General features: G+C 54.3%; 1 protein-coding gene across 2 annotated transcripts in view; it reads left to right on the top strand.

The window, feature by feature from the left end:
- The window catches only part of PLXNA4 (plexin A4), a 346,342-nt gene that overhangs the window by 316,589 nt on the left and 6,882 nt on the right, over positions 1 to 22,871 (top strand). For both annotated transcript variants that reach the window (XM_069461824.1, XM_069461825.1), the window contains 6 exons: positions 982 to 1,141; positions 12,899 to 13,002; positions 13,493 to 13,592; positions 14,791 to 14,981; positions 15,843 to 16,012; positions 20,218 to 20,430. In XM_069461824.1, the coding sequence (XP_069317925.1) occupies positions 982 to 1,141; positions 12,899 to 13,002; positions 13,493 to 13,592; positions 14,791 to 14,981; positions 15,843 to 16,012; positions 20,218 to 20,430 (938 nt within the window). The remainder of the gene's footprint in view (positions 1 to 981; positions 1,142 to 12,898; positions 13,003 to 13,492; positions 13,593 to 14,790; positions 14,982 to 15,842; positions 16,013 to 20,217; positions 20,431 to 22,871) is intronic.

Genomic DNA, 22,871 nt, shown 5'->3' with positions numbered 1-22,871 from the left:
TCCGGGAGCACCGAGGTGCAGGCCGCTGGGCAGCTGTGCTCCGGGGGCGCAGACCCTCTGCCGGCTCTCGTGCCCTCACTGGCTCCCACAGCACCCACGCCGTGCGCTGCGGCCCGTCCACCCGGGAGCCCACTGCGAGAACAGCAAGAGAAGAGAGGCTTGAACTTGTTAAAGGCAAGGCCCAGAACTTTTTATAGGAAAAAATATAGTTTGGTGAAGCGGAGTTTTAACTTTTCCACTAGTCCCATAAAGAGAAACAGAGGCCCCGAGCCAGACAGTGACCTCTTCCCGTAACACAGGGGTTCAAGTTCAGAGCCAGGAAGGAATCTCAGTTGGCCTGAACCTGTAATTTTTAAAGGGCGCCTTTTTATTTTTTAAAGAACACACTAAGCTTCTTATAAATTATCTAACCTGTGATCAACCTGAAACCCTCAAAAAAAATCGAAGGGTATGAAATCTTTGAGAAAGGAGGCAGGTTCCCATTAGTTCTCAGTGTGAGCGTGTGTATGGGAGGGAGTGACAAGAAAGAGACCGGCACCCACAGAGGGGCAGGGGGTTCAGAGGTGGGTGGAGGCCTGGGTGCGCTGCCGTGACAGTGCCCTCTGCGTGCGCGTGTGACCGTGCGTGTGCCTGCGTGCATTCGCGCCCATTCTGCTGCAGGTTGCCCCTCACTGCCTCCACACGCTTGGACGTCGTTCCCTTTGAAAAATTCGGATTCTAATGAAGTTTTTTCTGACGGGGAGTGAAGTGCACAGCTCATACTCCTGCACGGACATTGAAGCTGGGGCGTCGCTCTGCTGGCCAGGACAGGAAAGGGCAGTGGGCTTGGTGGGAACACAGTGGGCTGCAGTCGCCCTACCCGTCTCCAGCCCATCCTGGAAGGAAGAGCCATTCATGAGCTGATCCCCAGACGCTTCTAGGAATAGGGGAGCTTTTCCTGCTGTCCTGTTCCACGTGCCTCCTCTCCCCGCCTCCCCCCAGGTCCTGAGCTGTGTCAGCCCAGACAATGCCAACAGCCCCGAGGTCCCAGTGAAGATCCTCAACTGCGACACCATCACTCAGGTCAAGGAGAAGATTCTGGATGCCATCTTCAAGAACGTGCCCTGCTCCCACCGGCCCAAGGCTGCAGATATGGACCTGGGTGAGTAGGCCGCCCACCCAGGGGGCTGTCCCTGTGGCTGGTCCTGAGCGCCAGGAGGTGGAGCTGGGATGCAGGGAGCAGAGGGAGAGAATCGCTGGCGGGAGAGAGTCAGGCGTGCCCGGCCCCCCCGGAGCCCATGGGTTTGCCTTCGTGGACGGTGTGGAATTGGCCAGAGCTGGTCAGTGAGCAAAGCACAGAGAGGGGCCACAGGTCACCTGGCAGTCTGTGGGCAATCTGGCCTGGCAGGTAGTGCCCCTGAGGTCCTTTGAAAAGCTGAGGAGATTTAAAGGCAAAGTCTGCTCATCTGAGTCCCTGTGGCTCAAGGTCTTGCCACCACCTTTGTTGTGCCCCCCAGGCTGTTCCCTTCCTCTCTGTTGTGTGCCTGTAACTTTTGTGGAATACCTATGGTTTGAGGGATCTGGGTCAGCAACAGAGAATGGAGGGAAAGAACAGAGAAAAATGAGCTAGGACAGCCTGCTAGGGAGCGAGAGGACATTTCATCTGAATGCCCCATGAACAGACTGCGTAGCCGATACTAGCACGAGCACGCCACTGAGGGCAGCTGCACTTAGATCCAGTGTGGCCCAAGCGTTTCCTAGCACGTCATCCTGGGGAAATCCTCGCGGGGAGCCCAGGACGGAAGAGAGGAAGGTCCAGCATTGTGGGGCAGCGTCAAACACACCTGGATTGGAGTCCTGGTGCCACCAAGTCCTAGCTGTGTGACCTTGGTCAAGTTGCTTCGCCTTTCTGTGCCTTAGTTACCTTGCCTATAAAATGGAGACAATAATAGCACCTGCCTTACAGTAAGAATTCAATGAGATGATGCACGTAAAAGCCTGCTGAATGCAGCGCCTGACCCGTAGTACACACTCGGGAAGGACTGGCCGCCACTGTTATGGTTATGTGGGTAACACTGGGAAGGACACCGAGTGTGCCTGTTTGTTGATGCTGGGCCTGGAGAGAAAGGCGTTTATGTGTGTGTGTGTGCTTGTGTCTGGGGATTCCTGGCGACATAGGGGTGGGAGGACCTTCCAGAAGCCCCTAATCCATCCATCTGGACTCTAAGCTGGCTTCGCCTAAGCCTTCCAAGACAGATGGGCATCTATGCTATTTCCTGAAATCCAGAGGGAATTTTTGTCTTTCCCACTACCTCACCCCACTGCTCCCCAAGTGCTGATGCCTGAAGACTCAGGATCAGGAAGTTCTGCCAACTCCCCTAAATTCTCGTTTCGTCGTTTAACCCCATCTCTTCTCGTTTGTCTCTTGGCTGGATATGTCTGGCCCTGTGCTTAGAGCTTAGGTGCCGAGGGAGAGAGATTGGGGGAGCATGTGTTCTTCTCCACTTTGGGGGTGTCTGTGAGTATGTTGTTTCTGGGACGCGGAGGAAGCCCATGTAGGATGTGGGACGGGGGGTTTGGGGGGGCTGTCCATCTGTCTGTCCCAGGGCATGGTCCCTGGGGCTGGAGTGGGCATGTGTGTCTACATGCATTTCATTCGCTTCTGCTGCCAGGACGATCCCACAGACTCGTGAGGTGAGGGAGCCTCTTATGAACCAGTAGAGAGAAAATGGCCCCTGGAAGACCTTGTGTCCCCCACCTCCAAACAATTGAGTGGGGTGCACCCTAGAGGGTTTTCCAGGGAGAGCTGGGCCTACTAGGGTAACCAGGTAGTACCCAGTGTTGCTTTTGTTTGTTTTATCTGTGGGACCCATACAGGGGCCACCCTCAGCTTCTCAGGGTCCTCACCTGCAAAATGGCTGGGAGGAGAACCCTGCTAGAGTACAGCCAGGGAGACAGCTGTGACACGAACCTGTGTGTTCACACTGGGAGGTGAGTTTACAAAGGTTGTGCTAGAGCATGGAAATAGCTCCTGTGGGTGCAGGGAGCGTCGTGTGCTTCCTCTGTGCTTGGGAATGGGTGGCTTCCCATGGGGGCGAGCAGCAGGGCTCCATGGCCTCCACCTGAGGAATCATGGCTCAGTTCTTGCCCTGGAACAGCTGCTCTTCCTTATTAGAAGAGGACAGATGGGGTGGTGAACTCCAGCAGGGTCCTCTGTGGCTTAAACACTTGATGGGCTCAGGAAGGACGGGAGCCAACGTTCTTCAGCATCAGCTTAACCCCAAACCAAGGAGGGGCATCCTCTGGAAGCCAAATCAGGGGCCAGCCCTCCTACACCTGCTGGGTCTCCTACAGGGAGGCCACCTGTAGCTGCTGCTCAAGATCAGTTCTTCCCACCTGGAAACTTCATGCCCTGAGCATGGGAGGGGAAGAGGCTGCTTGTTAGTTTTAGAAATTGCTCCCTTGAAAGGCCTGAGGATTCGAGCCCAGCAAAGCAAGTCTTTTTTTTTTTTTTTTTTTTTTAAGAGATGGGATCTTGCTCTGTCACCCAAGCCCAGGCTGGAGCACAGTGGTGCAATCGTAGCTCACTGCAACCTTGAATTCCTCAGCTGAAGGCATCCTCCCGCCTCAGCTTCCCAAGTATCTGGAACTGTAGGCATGCACCACCATGTCCGGCTAGTTTTTTAATTTCTTGTAGAGATGGGGTCTTGCTATATTGCCCAGGCTGGTCTCAAACACCTGGCCTCAACCCTCCCAGTAGGGGTTACAGGCGTGTCCACCCCCCCCCACAAAGCGCTGGGGTTATAGGCGTGACCACCCCCCACCCCAGCAAAGCAAGTGTTTAATGAAAAGACGTGAATCCTCCTGCAGCCGTACTCACAAACCACCTAGAGTGGAGGCAGCAGCCACCAAAGCAGCCACAGGTGCTCCTGTCAGCCACCATGAGTGACGAAGCCCGAGAGCTGCTCAGCCACCAGGGCTGCCCAAGGGGGCTTGTCCCAGCTAGAGGCTGCGCCAGCCAGGGAAGGACGGGGGAGCAGGTGTTCAGTGCTCTCCTGACCACTCACGCTTCAGGTGCCCAAGAGAACAGAGGGGCTTCCCCTACTATCACACGTGCTGCTGGGGCCGCCCCTGGAGGAACAAGGCCCCACAGCAGGGCCGGATAAAGGGGACAGGAAAAGAGGAGAGACCTCAGCCGGGCTGAGCCTCCGGCCCCATCCCACTGGGGAAAGGCCTCGTGCTGCACTGCTCAGAAAGGTCTCCCTGCCCCAACGTGATGGGTGCTCTTCTGAGAAATTTCCTTTTTTCCCTACTAAAGCCAGGGTTTGGAGCTGCCCCCAAAGCTGAGCTTCTTCCTACCAAAGTCAGATGGCATAACAAGGAAAATGGGGCCTCCTCGGAGACTCAGATGCTTCTTCCACACTGTTTGACTCGTGGTCCCCAAGGGGAAAGAGAGGCAAGAGAAGGTGTTCCTATCGTGTAGGTGAAAGTGCTTGGAAAGCCTGAGAGCAATTTACAAATGTAAGCTGCGATTATTATCAAAAATTAATCTATGCCAAAGGGGCGCATAGCACAGGGCACAGAGAGTACTCACTCAGCCACGTGCTGGACACAGGCAGCCAGCCAAGTCCCCATCCCTGCCGTCTCCCCTCCCCTGACCCTCCTCCAGGGTTGAGGGCATGGGGCAAAGACAGTAGCCTGCCCTCCCCCAACGCCCAGCCCCTGGCAAGGCAGGCCCACCCGGCCCAGGCCAGCTCAGAAGGCAGCAAAGACATGCTGAGCCACCCCTGTCACTGTCCCAGGTAAATCCAGCCCAGTCCCCTCCCTTGCTGGGCTCTGGGCCCCTGCCCTGGCCCAGCTGCTCTCTGCCAACACCTCTATGTGCTGCTCCTTGGCGCTCTTTGGAGCTCTCCCACTGCTCTCCGTCCACCCCTCTCCAGACTTGTCCAGGCATTAAAGAAGCAAGATGGAAACTGTGTTAGCAAGTGTATTACAAAGAACTAACAGGATGTGTGTACACGCATGTGTGCGCGCACACACACACACACACACACACAGAAAGAGAGAGAGAGATTCATTTTCAGGGACTGACCACATGATTATGGTGGCTGGTAAGTCCATAATCTGCAGGGTGGGCCGAGAGGCTCGAGACCCAGCGGGGAGCTGATGTTGCAGTTCAAGTCCAAAGGCCGTTTGCCGGCAGAATGCCCACTTTCTTGGGGGAGGTCCAGCTTTTGTTCTATGCAGGCCTTCAGCGGATTGGATGCCCCCCCCATCATGGAGAGTGATCTGCTTTACTCAAAACCCACCCTGATTTCAATGTGAGTCTCCTATAATAATGCCCTCACAGAAACAGCTAGAATAATGTGGAACCAAATATTGGGCACTGTGGCCCAGCCAAGTTGACACACAGAATTAACCATCACAGGAGCCAAAGTGAAGGACACAGGTCCCATCCTCACTGCCGGCTCCTGGACTCTGGGGCAGGAAAGCTGTCACAGGGCGGGCATCGGGACTGTGCCAGGGTTCTCAATGCACAGTGCCCAGGTGGCACCTGCTCTGCTACGCATGAGACTGTCCCACCAAGTATATGTTCCTTTCCGCCCACAGGTGTGTGGCAGGGTGGGTTCCTGTTTGCATCACTGAACTCGTCACCAAACATATCACATGAGCCTACTTTGTGGCAAGCTCCGCGCCAGGCCCGGGGGTACCAACATGACTGGGAGAAGTTCCTCATTTCTTAGCATAGTAGCAGAGGCAGGACATTTTTCTATCTGAGCTAAGGGATTCTTTTTGTCTCTTCTTTTCGCTCCCCAGAGGAAACAATTGGTGCCATTCTGTCCCCTGCACAGATGGAGAATCTCTAGCCCAGAGAGGGCCAGTGCCTGGGCCTGGGCCACACAGCAGGGAGGTGGAGAGAGCACCGGCTCCCTGTGCACAGGTGTCTCCTCCGCAGCCTGCAGTCTCTTGTTCCCTCCGCTCCTGCCTGTGACCTCCAGAGATTCCTCTGGTTTAATGCAAATGCTCTATCAATAGCCCTCAGGACTCCACCACCCTCTCCCTGTCTTGCGGCTCAAGTCGAGCTGAAAGGATATATTTTTTCAAATAAGTAATTCCTGTAGGCAATAAAAAGATACACTATCTTCTGAGGGAAATATAAAGAGTTCACAGCAGCTGTCTCCCCGGTTTGCATTTTCCACTGCACCTGATGGGAAGGACAGATAAAGATAATGGGATTTTTCTTTCTTTTTTATTTCACCTCCCTCTCTCCCTGGAAGGTGGGAATGTAACAAATTGGATTGTGAGTGTGTCTATCCTTTGTGCTCGGTGCCTGGAGCAGGGCACGGGGCTGCCGGGCAGAGCTGCTGCGACAGAGGTCAGAGCTGGCAATTTTCTCTTGGTGCCATGCACATGAATGCCAGAGTCACCTTTCCTCCTTCCCGCCAACACCACCTGCCTTTTTAACTCTTCTTTGACCCACCACGCCGCCCGGAGCGATGCCAGAGCCCTGTGTTCCATATTCAAGACCATCTATTAAGCTTCAGCTCGTCTCTCTTAAATCAGAAAGCAGAGCACAGCCTTCCTGTCGCCTGTGCCTCTCCAGACACCCCCAAATAGCAATGACCAATAGTGCAGAGCGCCTTACAGTTTATGGAGACCACATGCCTTAGACGCAAACCACGTACGCCTATTTAGGAAATTCTTCTTTAAAGCATCAGGTGGCATAGTGCAATCATTTTATATTTGAGAATTTGCTGTCACAATAAAATTATTCTTTTTTTTTTCTTAAGAAAACATTTTGAGATGGCCACCTCTTCCACTCCTGGGTCAATTTTCTGACCTTGTTAGCAGTCGTGCTCTGGTCCTCTCGTGGCCTCTCCCCGCTCTTCTCTGGCACCTGCCTGCAGCACTGCAGAGCGGCCAGGTGTTGAGGGTCTCAGGGTTCTCAGCCTGGTGTCCCCCTGAGACCCCCCTGCTGGCAGGTCTGCAGAGCAGGAGAATCATGTCTCCTATAGCCCCCTGCTTGGCCTCTGGTGTGGAGGTGGAGTGGGCCCTGTGCAGGGTTGGTGCGTGCTGCTGGGGAGAGCCCCCACGCTGAGGCAAGGTGGCCTGGGGTGGAAGTACAGGCACCTGACTGTGCCATCAGTCCCACATGTGTCATAGGGAGACTGGACAGGGGGTTGTTGCAAAGCCGACAGGGTCCCCGGCATGGGGTAAAATAAGGTGTGTGCCCACCTGCACTCTGCACCACAAGGGCCATAGCTAGTAAGCAACTGTGCCCTGGGGAGGGTTTGCCCTTTGGCATGGTACTTGCTGGTGGGTAGGGGGCTCTCCAAATGCTGGCCCAGCCATGTCCTCAGTGCCAGGGTCTCCTTCCAGATTGGCCTGCAGAGGGTCCCTTCCCTCCTCTGTGCCCCAGCTTCCCACTGCCAGCCAGGCACCTTCTCACGAGCATGGAGGCACGCCACATCACTCCCACCGCCCCTTCCTGGAAAGGTCTTTCTCTCCAAGCAAGACCTGGCCTGTCTTCTGAACATCCCCGAGACCCACACCCCCACGCTATGCCTTAGCTCAGGCCTTGCTGCCACTCTGCCTTGGACCAAGGCACCGTGTCTGGCAGGGCTCCCTGCCTGCATGTCCCTCTAACCCTGCCCCCTCCTTCTCCACCCTCATCTCTGTGGCCCTCAGCTCAGCCCCAGATGCCTTGGCGTGGCACGCTGGGCCTGTCTTAACCCAGTTGCTGACCTCTGTGCACTTCTCCAGCCTTTCCTCTCAACCTTCTCCCACGAGGACGCATACTCATGGATCCATAGAAGTGCTGCATAAGTGCCACCTCTGAACAGGACACTCGTCCCCCCCAGCCCATCAGCAAACGCCCACCCGTCCTTCACAGCTCAGCCCGGGCAGCCTTTCCCGCCCAGCTCCCACAGCCTCTCCTCTACCTCGTGCCCGCCTAGCCCCAACCACAGGCTCTCGAAAGGGCTCGTGCTTGTCTCTCGTGTGGCTGGAACAGTGGGGACACCATAAATGCCGCTTGATGAGTGAGTGCGTGTGGCGCTCGCAGGCTTTCTGGACCTGGTCTCGAACATGTCACAGGAGATGGCTCTTGTTAGATGGGGCCCTAGGGGTACTGGTGTGTAGAGGAAGGTGTCTGTGAGGAGTCACACTGTCCCAGGATTCATTGCAGCCACACTGGGCGGGGTGCCTTGCAGCATTTGGTGCCCTGGTGCTTTCCAGCCTCTCGCTGTGCCCCAAGGGCAGGCAAAAAGTGTCCGGGAGGCTCAGCATTCACCTGGGGGACGCTGGCCACTGGCTGAGCCGTGACATTGCCCCTGGGCTGTTCTAACATGGTCACCTCGGACGGAGCAATGTGTGGACTCAAGAGGGAGATATTTTTAGGGCTGTTTTATAGGCAAGACAGAAGGAGCCCATCTGGCGAAAAGAATGCTGCACCAGGGATTAGGAGACCTGGGTTCTATTTATTTTCATTACTGTTATTAAAACTAAGCATACATTGAACGTGCAACAAAGCACAAAATTAGACACAGCCCTCACTGCAGGGCGTCGTGGGGCTGATCTCACCAGACACACAACTGTGGAGGGGACCAGAGGCTGTCCTTCATGTCCAAAGGTAGCAGGCCTGCCCCAGCCCAGCTGACCGGCCTGCTCTTGGGGTTCTTCCCTCGTGTGGAGGGGATGAGAGTCTGCGGCCCCCACCGTGCAGTCCGGGAGAGGGCACTGCGCCTGGAACAGGGAGAAGCTACCTACTTTGGCCCTTGACCTTGGCCTTTCCTGGTCCGTGTTTTACTCAGCAGAGCTCATGGCTCATACCTCTGTTGAGCAGAAGTCATGAAGTGTACAAGAACATTCCAGAAAGCTGAGCCCACGTCCACCATTTGATCATCTTACCATATCTCATGATGAGTCTGTGGAAAGCAGAGGCCATAACTGGCCTGGATGAGGGTTTCAGGGAGGAAAGGAAAGTAGGTAGAAATGGAAGTGAAAGTCTGTTCTGGACAACAGGGTAAGTCCCTTGGACAGGGAAGAGTGGGCGCTAGGGGGTGGCCGTGCGTGTTAGCCTACTTCAGTTGCTCTGTGCCAGGGAGTGTGGGGCTCCTTCGGGGTTTTCTCACCCTCTCCCCTCCATTCAGGGTTCAGCTGGTGGTGGGGGTTGCTAATCGTGACCCCCGCTTCTCTCCCGCAGGCCCCGGGGATGGAGCTGCCCCCGCCAGCTGCTCGTCCCTCTGGGCTTTCTTTCGTCAGGGTTGGGGGTGGCACAGAACTTCATGGTTTGTTTTGGTTTTGGTTTTTTTTTTTACCTTTCTTGATTTTTCAGAAAAATGCAAGTAACAATTTTTCTGTATAAGAGGTAACAAACATAACAGGCTTGAGAGATCTAAAAGCAAGGCTAAGTGTTCTTGATTCCTGCTCACTATCCAAATATCAATATGATGTTGGTATTTGGGGAACATTCCTAACTTTTTGAGATAATTGCCAAAAAGACAACAGTTGCTACCTCCTAGCCTCTCACTGTACCCCCATCAGAGGCAGGGGACTGGGCCAGAGGGACTATAGGACCGGCACACCCAGGAAGCCTCTTCTTGCAGCCCTTGAGCCTGTCACCAAGGATTGGTATCAGGGACGAGTGTGTTTCCTGCCTGCTGTGCCCGCCCCCTACCACCCAGTGCACAGACCCCTGTGGGAGTCTCCTGGGAGGGAAGCACGTGGCCACCCCATAAACACAACCGGACTCGGTGGAAAGGGAAGTGCACAGCCCGAAGAAAACTGCCAGTGGCCTGCTGGGACACTTGGAGCTCCAAGAGTGAGGTTGAGTGGAGGCAGCTACCTGCCAGCGTCACGGTCTGGCTACAGTTCAGGGTTTGCATGCAGCCATCACTGTCCCTCCCCCACACTCCCTGACACGAGGCTGTCCCGCAAGTGGCAGGCGCCATACGGCAGTGCCCGAGGTGTGTCTGCATCTGCCTTCCCCACCAAGAACACCCAGAGCACAGGACTTTCCTTATCTATCTCTGCGTCCTGATGACCTAGCCCAGGGCCTGGCCGGAAGGCGGAGCCCAGTAAGTGCCCGTGGAAGGGGATTCATCTGGCTGGCGGGACGGGCAGGGCCTGGAGAGGATGGCCTCTAGTTCCATCTCCCCAACTTGGGCTTTTCATTTTCCCAGTTGTAACATTGAAGGAATGAATGATGCTGATTTAAGAAGGTGCTCCTTTCTGGCAGTGGATGTGCCTGGCTGTTTCTCAGTTCAGATCATCTTTTGTCCTGGTTGCTAACGGAGTAGCTCGCAGTTCACCTCTAACCATAGCCACGATCCATCTGATGGGGCACAAACATACAGGCAGAAGATCCCACTTTAACTGCTTGGAAAATAAGACACCATCACTCACTCACTGCTCCCCTTCACTAATACATTTGTTTATTCTAGTAATTCATTCATTTGGTAAAGACTTATTAAGTGCTTTCTGTGTCCCAGCCCTGCTGGTAGGCATCTAGTGGCATCACTTTCAAGGACAATCTGCCATCCCTTGGCCACCCTGGGGAGACGTGGCCATTGTCTGTACTATTTCTCCAGATGGGGGCGTGGAGGCAGACCGACTCTCAGTTGCTCACATAATCATGGGACGTGACTCGGAGCCAGGGGTGTTGAGCGTGGCTGCACGGGCTGCACATTGCACAACTTTGAGGGGAATTGCACAACATGGAATCCAGAATCAGTCACCCACTGTCATCACCTAGTTGGCCAGGCCATGCGGCTTATTTAGATCCCACTAAGATATGCTACAACTCTGTCAGCAAGGGGTGCTGGTGCAGCTGCTAATCTAGAGGTCTGGTTCTAGGCTGTTCCATCCCCTTCCAGTACTGGCAAGCCCCAGGGCCACATCCACGGAGGAGACTCCCTTGGGGCCCTGCTGGTGGGCTTAAGTGTCCAGAGCTTAGTCCATCTCGTCCTCCTGCCCACCCCAGGATGGGGAATGCTGACTGTTCTCTGTGGCATGTCCTGAAGCTGTCCCTGTGCTGCTGCCCACACCCCCACCTGTCCCCACACAGCCTCTGGCTTAACTGGGTACCATGCACCATGCAAGCAGGGGGCCCACTGCCACATACCTCCACCTAGGCTGGCCTTCCCCAGGATCTGACTGCACAGCTTATCAACTGTATGAGCATCTTGAAAATGTCCCTCTTCCTTTGCTCTTGTCACTGGAAAATACATGCATATATACCTACCTGAAATAAAAAGCAAAACAAAACAGCACAATAGCAAACACACACCTGGCGACCAGGTGCCTCAGTGGAGCGTCTCCCCTTTCCCCATTACCTTAACTGCCCAAGGTCCTAGTCACCATGTGCAATTTCAGCTGCATCAACGGGACTAAGCAATATCCCCAGAGACTTCTCCAGTTCAGCGAGCACGCACATCATCCCTGTGTTTTCATTCCTTAGACTGCCTGCTGCTACACTGAGCTCTAAACCAGGCAGCAGGGAAGCCCCAGGGAGCGGAGGCAAAGGACTTGGATTTTAGGAGCATCTCTGCTACTCCTAAGGGCAAGCTTCTCTCTTTCTGGGTCACTTTGCTATCCATGAAATGGGGACAGCGGCACAGGCCACACCAAATGCACAGTGCAGGGAGGACTCAGTGCTCTCTGTGCCACAAACGTGGCTGGTTATGGACCCACAGCCCAGCCTTGGCAGGAGGGAGACAAGCTAGCAAATCTGAAACGTGTCTCTGTGGGCCACAGGAACGATCCCTGGCAGGTCAGGCAGGGACGGCCGGGCAACTCGTCCCAGCACCTACCCGCGTTCTGAACAGCCCAGCACTCTTTGCATGTTTCAGAAGCATTAATATAATATAAGCATCTGTGAGGCACTGGGCAGGATCCTGGCTGCCTGGAAACCAGATTCTGGCTTCCTGGCTGGAACACATGTTGCATTTGAATTTAAGAGGCTGTTTTTCTTTTCTGGTTTGTGTCCATGAGAATGGTGTGTGTGTGCACGTGCGCGTACATGTGAGTGGACATGCACAAGCACTGATGTGTGTCTGAAGTGCACGTGGGTTTCCATGTGTGTGCATTCCAAGATCGGAATGTGCACTTTCCCCTCTCCACGAGGTTCATACCAAGTGTGGTGGAGGAGATTTGGTTGATGAGAAACAGTCTCCTGTTCCCCATGCATGAGCCGTCAGTGCGCCCACGTGCTGCAGGTGTTTGGGCCCGTGAGAACAACGTGGGATGCAAGCGTATCTCTGCATCAACTAATTAGGTGTTGGATAGACGACAAAGTTTGTGCCATCCACAACTTTGTGGGGATGGGAGTGTTACTGAGTCTGAGAATGGGTTTTGCTGATTTTTCCGTACACCTCCACTTAATCGCCCTGACAAGAGTGACTCACCTGCCAGCTGTAGAGGGCAGTGTCACCCCTGGAACAGGTACAGGGGTGTGCAGCGACTGAACCTGCAGCCTTGGTTTCCCCAGCTCTAAGACCTTACAGTCGAGCAGATGAGCTGTGCCATAGTGACGTGACGATGCCACCTTGTCCTTGCTTAGTGCTTTCTTCACTGCTCAGTGTTTTGTTACACGCCTCATTCATTCAGCCAACATTTGCTGAGCATCTACTTCTCACAGATGTGGCCACTCACAGAAAACAGGCGGGCAGGGGAGGACGGGTGACGCTAGCCCCATTTGGATCATATAGTCTGTGGGGACCAGAGCCAGAAGGGGAAGTCAGGTTCCCTCTGCGGTGAGAGCTTCTGCACCCGCCTTTCCCAGGAGCACGTGCTAGCGCTTGTCTGTCTGTGGGTGCACCCTCGCGAAGGTGCTGTGTAGGCACCCAGGCAGGGGGCCCCAAGGTCCCCCCAGGAGAGTCCAGAGGGCCTCTCTGAGACGCCACCACTGTCCCTGCAGAGTGGCGACAAGGAAGCGGGGCGAGGATGATTCTGCAGGATGAAGACATCACCACCAAGATCGAGAACGACTGGAAGCGGCTGAACACCCTGGCCCACTACCAGGTGAGGTGACTGTGGGAAGGCAGGAGCTGGAAGTCTCCGTCCTGGAATAACAGAGTCGCCCCAAGGCTGGACGCCAAGCCCCAAATCCATTCTTCACCAGCACCTCATGTTGCCTTAGTGACCAGGGGAAATGGACGTCCCCCAGCTAAGAAACCGGGGAGCCCTGACCTCTTAGGAGATATCGTGCTGATGTGCACATGTCCCGCAGGATGTGGGCAGAGTCCCCAGGGAAAAGCCCTTCTTAGAGGTTCCTCCGGGCGGTCCCCCAGGGAAGCACTGGGGTGGAGACTGCTAGAGGAGCTCAGAGTATCATTTAGGATTCAGATCTGTGTCTCGTTCTGCTCAAAGGAAGGCCGACAGCCTCTGAAGTCCCCTAGTTCTCCAGCAAGGCACCGACTGCCCCTTAGAACCAAGTTAATCCTGACTTGTCCTCGTTTCCTGGGGCGGCAGAGTTGCTGTGCCCAGGTCCTTAGAAGCCTTTTCCCTATAGGTGCCAGACGGTTCTGTGGTGGCTTTAGTATCCAAGCAGGTGACAGCCTATAACACAGTGAACAACTCCACAGTCTCAAGGACCTCAGCGAGTAAATATGGTGAGAGCTCATTGAATGTCCTTGGGGGCCGGGATGTCCTGAGCAACTGTCGTCACGGTGGCGGCACAGCCCCAAGGCAGCAACACCCAGGAGGGGAGGAGGGTGGGTCAGGCAGGCTGAGCATCAGAAGGCAGGGCCAGGTGGGGTAAGAGGCTCCTGGTTCCCGCCAGCCACTCTGGTGCACGAGCAGAACCTTCATCCACGAGCAAAAGAAGAAAATCCCACCTTCACGAGTGTCTTAGATTCTATAAGATGCTTTCTCTTGTGTGATAGTTATTATCTTACATCACGCTCATAACAATCCGGTGAATTAAATAATTATTATTTCCCCTGATTATGCAGATTAGTAAATTATAACTCAGATACACAGAGGCTAAATGACTTGTAAAAGTCACACCGTGATCACGCAGTGGAGTGAAGGCACAGGCCCGGGTGTGAGGCCCTGCGGTGGAGAGCAAGGGTGCGGGACACCCGGGAGAGGCCCGGAAGGAGCCCTGTTCTGCCACCGCCCGGGTGCTCTGTGGCCAGTCATCTGACCACCATGAGCCTTGGATTTCTTACCAGCAAAACAGGGATTGAAAAAACTACCAACTTCACAGGATCATTGCGAATACTAAACAGATGAATACATGGAACGGTGCCTGCACACAGTAGGACCGTCATCTTTCGTTCTTGCTCAGTTCTCATTTCGCTACACCTCAAAGACACTGGCAGGAGCTTCAGCAAATAAGTGGGGAGGTTGGCCCAGGCCAGAGGGGAGGACAGAGGTGAGCATCTCCGGCGCTAACTCAGCTGGCTCAGCGTTTTTTAAGGGAGACAGGCCACTGCCCCCACGTGTGTACTGAACTGGCCACGCAGAACACGTCCAGAGACAGGACTTGAGAACATGTACAAGGAAAAGTGTAAAGCAAGTACAAGCTTATATTTTTACAAATTGAATAATAAAGGGCGTACACATCGCAAAGTACAGGAAGGAGGGGAGATCGGAGTGGGTGGATAAAACACAGGTAGTTTCCTGGAGGTGGCCGGAAAGGCAGCCCAGTTTTAGGGACCGTACCAAGGCAAGGGGACAGCGCCAGCAAATGGCAGCCAGGGTCAGACAGGGGTTGTGCTCGGCTGCAGCAAGGGGAGCCTCGTGAGGTAGCGGGCCAAGGCTGTGTGGCCTCACGCGCACGGGGGGCCGTCCTTGTCCTGGCAGAAAACATGATCCGGTACACGGGCAGCCCCGACAGCCTCCGCTCACGAACGCCTATGATCACTCCTGACCTAGAGAGCGGAGTCAAGATGTGGCATCTGGTGAAGAACCACGAGCACGGAGACCAGAAAGAGGGTGACCGGGGGAGCAAGATGGTGTCCGAAATCTATCTGACACGGCTCCTGGCCACTAAGGTATCGGACTTGAGAACAGGGTGCAGGGAGCCCACGGCTGTGGCCTTCGTCAGCCCACAGAAATGCCAGGGCTGGCCAGTGCCTAGCATTTGTGCTGGTGCCTACTCTGCCAACTACCCTGGCAGGCACTGCTCACCAGTCCCAGCACCGAACCTCAGAATCCTTCTCAACCCAGTGCTCCAGGCAAACCCTACCGACACATCGGTATTGGTGTGCAATCTGATCCCCCTCTCTATGCCCTGGCTCAAATACTGAGACACTAACTTTTCACGTTCTTCTGCCATGCCTTACAGAAGAATGTCTTCTTCTCTGGGGCATCATATACGATCTCTAGGGGTGGACGTCGGGGCTCCATCCGTGACTACACAGCCACCATTTCTGATCCTGGTTCTGGGGACGTTTCGTGCCCACAGTTCTAGCCTTTGACTCCTGAGACTGGGCTCAGCTCTGCTCTCTGCAGAGCCAAATGAGTAACTGTTCATTAGCCAGTGTGAGTAATGCCCAAACAAAACCAGCAGATTGTGTTTGTCTGCTCTGACCAAGTGAGTGTTCATTAGCATTTGGGAAAAGTGCTAAAATAACACCGCCAGAGGGTGTTAAACCAAACCGTGTTGTTGGCAGAGGAAGACTTACTCGGGTCCAGTCATGAGTGTTGGATCTATTTTCCATGTGCAGAAGAAATGCAAAGCTGTGAGAGGCAGAGGAAGGGGAAAAGATGTAATACACGGACTTACCCAATGTCACCCACCCAGGGCAGGCTGTACACTGTCCTCCCCGGCCCCGGCCTGTGAGGCAGGTTTTAAGACCCGTTCTCAGGGCCTGGTGGGCCGAGCTGCGTCTGACCGTGTCCTCGCTCCCCAGGGCACGCTGCAGAAGTTTGTGGATGACCTCTTCGAGACCATCTTCAGCACCGCACACCGCGGCTCCGCCCTGCCCCTGGCCATAAAGTACATGTTTGACTTCCTGGACGAGCAGGCGGATAAGCACGGCATTCACGACCCGCACGTGCGCCACACCTGGAAGAGCAACTGGTGAGTGATGGGGGGACCCGGGCGCACCAGCAGGGGCGAGTGACTCTGCCCACCCAGCCCGAGCCAGGGGTGGTAGGACGGCAGGCCGTGGGGAGGAGGGCTGGCGGGAGGCCACCTGGGCAGCAGGGCGTCCAAGCAGGCTCATCCTCTGGCCCTCCCCGCCCTCTCTCGCTCCCCTCTAGTCAAGTCTGTCTTGCAACATTTTTTCTTTTTTTTCCTATCAGTCACTTAGTCGGTTAACAAACATTTACTGAACCCTCTAAATGAGCAAGAAATAATATGCCAACTCTCATGGCTAGGGCAGTCTCCCACCCAGGTACCTCCTGGGTGCTTGACATCATGCCAGACACCGAGGATCGTAGACTGATCACACCTGGCCTCCGCCGTCAGTGAGCGGACAGACAGGAGCAAAAAGCGAGGAAGTCACTGTCTGGGCAGAGAGGCAAAGGCTGGGATAGAAGATGTGTTGTATGCAACTGGATCAGAGAAGGGCAAGGTCTAACAGTGAGCCCCAGGGAGAGTTCTGAAGCACACACAGGAGGCATCTTGGTGAAAAGGGGCATTTCTCCTCTATTCAAGGAACTACTCTCTTCTCTTCCAACACACTTCTTTTCCAAGCTCTGTTTTGAGAATAGATCTGCCCTTAACTTCTTTGTCTTCCTTTGAGATAGCAGGATTCTCCAAGCACTAACTGACACTCTAGGTGTCCCCCTCTAGTCCCCTTTCTCCTTTTAACATATATCATTCTCCCCTTCATCTGCGATTGATTTGTATTTCGGATTGAGATGGCAAGGTCAAACATCAGTATGCAGCACTCGGGGTAGAACCTTGCAAAGCTGGGACTCAGTAAATATTGATGAGAGGCAGGGCCCCGGTGGTCTCTGGCTGAGAGCTCTACCCCGGGCAAAGCTGGCTTGGATGGAGCCCTGGGTTCCAGAATTGCCTCCGTGCAGCTTTTACATGGTGCCGTCCCAGGTTGTTCTTTCCCTGATTGTTCCTCCAAGGCAGCATGGGCCTGCTGCCCAGCACCTCTCACTGCTAGGACTGGCAAGGCGCTAGGGCTCCGCCGGGCACCCCGCCAGCCAACCCCGGGCCTCAAAGCAAAGCACAGGTGAAGGCAGAAGTCGGGCTATGGCAGTAAACTTTATTCAATGTAGCATGCCCTGGCTCCTTACCTGGGGAGGGTGCTGTCTCTGCTGACGCTGGAACATCAGGCAGGAACAGAGGTTTGGACTGCAGAACCAAAGAGTGGGGTTTGCTCCCACATTAACTCTTGATGAGGGAAGATCTTCCATGCTGGGGTTCTTGCAACCTTTCTGGAATAAGACTCAAAATCCGGATTCCCCACTCAGCGCGGTAACACAGGTGAAGCGATGCCCTCCTTGGTCCAGCAGGGTCTGGTCTCTCCCAGCGCCTGCCTCTCGGTAAGATGCACTTAACTCTCCCAGTCGTCTTAGCGTGGCTCTCGGGAGCTCTTCTGAGGGGCGTGTCCCCGGCCTACCCAACCTGCTTCTCTGTGTCAGGGTGTCTGCCACTTACTACCCTGGGTGGGTGTCAGCAGCCCCTGGGATGTAAGCAATGCTCTGCCCAGACCTTCTCTTGGTCCCAGCTGGGGAGAGCTAGGTCCTTCCAAATCATTTCTACATGCTCTTAGTAGCCCGTGCCAGGAATATCACCTCAAATAGTATCCAAACCATTTGTTTTCAGCCCATCCCTCCTGCCAGGGTAAGGCCTCCAAGGATGCCATAATGTCCTGGGGGGAAGCCAGATCCTCCTGTTATGACAGCTCTGGCAGGGACTCGGGTATCGTCATCACAAAGAATCCAGGTCCACATAAGGGAAATCCTGGGAAGCAGACAGCCATCCTATGCTCCGGTCGGTCATCAAAGGACACGTCCCCTGACCCTGACGGGATCCTTGCTACCCTGGGCAAGAGACAGTCTGGGAATCTTGAGATTTGCATATTGACTTGGAATTAATTGTCCCTGATTGAAAAGAGATTGTTTTCTTATTCCTGGCTCAAGGTGTACCCCACCCTCTCCCCACCCCCTTCTTCCAAGCTCCCTACCTTTTCTCTTTTAAATAAACCTCCTGCTCATTTAGCCTGAGTGGCTGCAATCAGCCAGAGATTAGCGCCACCACTAATGTTAATAATATGCTAATGTTTCATTAGGCAGGAGCCTCCAGTGGGTGCGGTGGCTTCCCTGTTCCTGTGCCTGTCATCATCACAAGTGGCTTAAGGAATGGGGAGTGCAGGGGAGAGACAACAGTGGTGGGAATGTGGATCCCAGAGTGTCCCTATTCCAGGTGGGACTTTTGGAAAACAGGAATATGTGGGTGGAGACTTCATTAACTGGGAAGTCGTGGGTCCTTCATCTGGAGCTCTGAGCCCAGCTGTCATGGTCTCCCTTTCTTTTTTTTTTCTTTTTTAATTTTATATTATTATTATTTTTTATTTCAGCATATTATGGGGGTACAAAAGTTTAGGTTACGTATATTGCCCTTCCCCCTGCCCTCCCCCAGAGCATGTCCATTCCCAGACAGTGCACATCGCACTCATTATGTAGGTATACACCCTTCCCCTCCCCGCCCCACACCTGCCCGACACCTGATTAGTGTTATTCCCAAATGTGCTCTTAGGTGATGATCAGTGTGGGCAGCTGGCGTGACCGTGGCTTTCACTCTGTGTTGTGCCTCTCTGAGCTGTCCCTGGATGCCGTCCTATTACGTCCTATTCTGGATTTCCAATGATGAAGCCAGTGCCACTAAACATGGTCGCATCTCAGTGCTGCCTGCCTGAGCCCTGTGCTGCACACTTTGTAGGAACTTAATAAATACTTGTCGATTGATCGGCAATCTTGAATGCTAGGTCTTATTGCATTTATAGCATTTGCTGTTTGTTCATACCGGCTGCTGGGAGATGCAACAAGTATAGAAATATTGTACTCGCTCTATTGAAATAATATAATCCAGAGAGTTTAAGTTCTAAGAGGCAAGCCAAACACATAACGAACATTGTGACTATTACCAACAGCGAGAACGACCACTCAAATGACAATAAAACACCAGGGGAAATGGCGGGAGGCAGAAGCGGGAGCAGAGGGGAGGGAATAGCGATCCCTTGCGTGGCACAGGCCCGTCCCCTGGCTCGGCAGGCTGGACGGAACCACGGATGGGAGAGCAGCAGGGAGAGGTGCAGCCAAAGGAGGCAGGGGGCGGTTTCTCTTGATGCCCCGGACTCTTTCTAGCGACAGACTCCCAACACCAGACAGCACTGCGCAGTCTCCCGCTTTGACTTTGTGTATGCCGAGTGCCTCCTGCCGCGGGCGCACCCCTTCCTCCAGGCCTCCCCCCACTAAGACCACCTCTGCATGTTTGAAAACTCCGACCACCAAACACCCCTCTGGGAAGGCTTTCGGGACCCTGCCCTCTGGATAGACGCGATGCCTCCCTGGGTCCCCCGTTGAAGCCCACACGCTCTCCGGTGCTAGCACCCGTAGTTCTCTGAGCATGCATTGGGTTCCATGTCTGTCTTCCCCAGAAACCCACCACAATGCAGGCTTCCTGAGGGCAGAGGGGGTGTCCTATTCACCGCCACGTCCCCAGTCGCCAGCACCGTTCCTGGCAGGCAGCAGGTGCTCACTGGGAGAAGGGGGCAGGGGGAGGATGCAACACAATGGGGCAGGCAAGGTGGGCGAATGTGGGTTTTTAAGCACACCAGCTCCAAGATGAAAAATCAGTTTGCTACGCGGAAACAGCCCCAGGGCCTCCCCACTCAGGAATAAGCTACGGGACCAGGCAGAGAGGAAGCGTGTAGCTTCCGCCGAGTCACACTGTGGGTGGCAGAGAGTCAGACACGAGGTCTAGAGTCAGGCAATTCCTTAAAGTTTGTCAACTGGATGCTCCTTGTGTCAGGCATGGGAGCAGACAGCAGAACAGAGTCAGAAACTCCCCTTTATAGCACACGTTGTGGCCACCACATCTGCCAGAGGGCAGACTATGAGCCCGTAGTCAGGACTGGGCATCACGCCCTCTCCAGTGCCTGCCAGTGTACGTCTGAGTGAATTATTCAACCTCGCTGATGCTCAGTTTTCTGGAAGGCAGATCGGGGCCCTGCAGACCCACCTTCCCTCCTGTCCCTGGCACAGAGGAGGCTCCTGAGCTCTGCTGGTCCCCCTGACTGCTTGATGCTTCTCTCCACACAGCCTGCCCCTGCGGTTTTGGGTGAACATGATCAAAAACCCACAGTTCGTGTTCGACATCCACAAGAACAGCATCACGGACGCCTGCCTGTCTGTGGTGGCGCAGACCTTCATGGACTCCTGCTCCACGTCGGAGCACCGGCTGGGCAAGGACTCGCCCTCCAACAAGCTGCTCTACGCCAAGGACATCCCCAGCTACAAGAACTGGGTGGAGCGGTGAGTGCTGGGCCAGGGAGCCTGTGAATTAGTCAACTTGCCCTGATGAAAGGTCCCTTCCCCCTGAAAAATGGGCTGGCGCTTCCAGACTGGTCATTCACAAAGCCTGATCCTGCCGCTGCGACTCCCACCCGCCCCATGACCCCGGTGGTGCTGTCTGCTGAAATGAGCACTGGGACATGTGCCAGAGGTTGCCACATGCTCTGCTTCCCCACGTGGCAGACCCCACACCTCAGTGGCTGAGATGCCTTCTAGGCCCAGGAAGGAGATATGGTTCCTGGCTCTAATCCCCACCCTGCAAAAATAAATACATTTTAAGAAACCTGTGATCCTAGGACTTCAAGGGACCAAGCAACGTCTTGCTGCAGAAAGGCTAGAGGTCTCTGCCCCTGTGCTCTGTCTGGCAGTTCCCAGCATTCTGTGGGATGTCATTGTCACTCTCTGAACAGCTTCTCACTGTCCCTGTCCCTGAACTCTCATGCAAGCAGCTCTGAATGCCCTGGGTCTTGCAGCGTTGTCTCTGCCATCCTGCCCATGCTCCAATCACAAGGCCTCGCAGTTCTGCCACCACTAAAGGGCCACCGGCCAGCTCTGGGGCTGGGCTTTTCCCAGAGCAGTGCTCACTCAGTGCTCACTCACGGTAAAGAACACCAGTGGGCCATATCAGCTCCATGTGCCAAGTACCTGAGCTAAGAAACTGGCTCAAACTTTATTTATTCATAACGGTAGCCATATAATGTAAGAGGACAGGAATTATGACCTCTTTTATGTCTGTGAAGGTGAAGAAATGTACCCAGAGAATGACTCGGTAATCAGCCCAAGATGATGTAAGTGGCCAAGATGAAACAAGATCCCAAATCTCCTAGGTGATTCCCAAATCTCTTTTCTACTCTTTGTGATACTTTCAGATAGGGCCTCTCTCTGCCAACCCATAAGGTACCTCTGTGTGAATTAAGGAAGGCGCTCCTTCCTATGGGAGGATATAAGCCCACACCAGGGTGAGTGGTTTGCTAAATGATGAGCTCGCTGCCAGCCCTCGGTCACCCTCTTGTCCAAGTACCTTTGTGCAGTGAACAACCTGCACAACTCTACATGGAAGTTCTGCTTTTAGACTTAGACTCCCTTTCTTTCTTTTTTCCAAGTAGCTCAAGTATGTAGGAAACATTGTTGGAGGCTTAAGTTTGGTGCCTTTTTTGAGAGTAAAGAGACCAGAAATTGTTCTTGACTTGGTGACTGAAGACAAAATGAACTGTATCATTTTGTGCATGGCAGAGAGACAGTCTCCATGTCTATACTTGAAAATTGCCTTCCCTTGTGCGGAGGGAATAACTATGATAGTGGAGTTCTGGCCGCCTGGGTGGAATAGTTTCACTAAAAGGGTTTAATTTTGTTTTCCCTCTCCCCTCTGTTCTTTGGTATTCTCTTCTCCCTTCTACTGATGTATGTGGTGGACATGCCACGTTGGCTGTCAGGGAGAGAGCTAACTCTTTTGTCCTCGTGTCTGATTAAGTCTGAGTCCCTGAGAGAGGCTCTCACCTCCTGCTATGTAGACAGTGGCTCATTCTTCTGACAACAGAGCTGCCAGGAGCAAGCCCTTCTGTGTGGACAGCCACCCCTGCAGCAGAGACAGAGGGGCAGGAGGCAGCAGCTGGGCCGTGGGTTATCCCTGCACTGCCACCGTGTCACTGTGATACAGCCCCAGGCACGGGGGAGGAGCCAGGGACAGGAGGGCTGGGGATGATGTTTCTGAAGCGTCTGTATAGAGGACACTTCCCCGGAACAAGGCTGGTTAGGCGGAGGTGAGACGGATGCATGTGCCAGGCAAATGCTCTCCCTTCCGCTCACTGCTCAAGGAGATCTGTGCCACGCAGCTGCCACAGGTCACAAGTAAACCTCGTCCGTTTGGTTATTTTTAGGAGTGGTCTGATGGCTTCCATTTCTTATCCCACTAGTTTCTTAGCAACCACTGGCACACTCAGGAAAGTCATCTTTCACTTGCTCGAAGTCCAAAATCCTTTCTCCTGTCATTTCGGAATGAGGGTGCCAACACAGAGGGATCGAGAAAACAGCACGGACAGGTGTGGAGGTCAACCCAGAGTGCTTCTTCCCTTGGTGATAAATGGTCACGTTCACTCCCACTCCCCAAGGAGGCGGACTCCAAGCTCGTCTGGCTCCCTGGAGGGGAGAGTGAGTCTGGCAGGGCAGAGCTCACCCAGGACCCACAGCGAGCCTGATCTCCCACCTCCCCTTTCAAGGGCACTGGCTGCCTCCAGTTCAGAAGAATGACGGTGGAGTGCCCTCCTCCTGTGGCCAGGGCTTGCCACTTCTGAATGTGCTGCCTTAAGGCTGTGAGTATGCAGACTGCTTCCCGGGACTCTCAGCTGTGCAGTGTGCCCTGCACACATCTGGGGAAGGCCTTCTGCACCATCACAGCCACGAAA

The sequence above is a fragment of the Eulemur rufifrons genome, chromosome 29, assembly GCF_041146395.1.
Source record: "Eulemur rufifrons isolate Redbay chromosome 29, OSU_ERuf_1, whole genome shotgun sequence".
NCBI lineage: Eukaryota > Metazoa > Chordata > Mammalia > Primates > Lemuridae > Eulemur > Eulemur rufifrons.
This window is presented reverse-complemented; position numbering and strand designations above follow the sequence as displayed.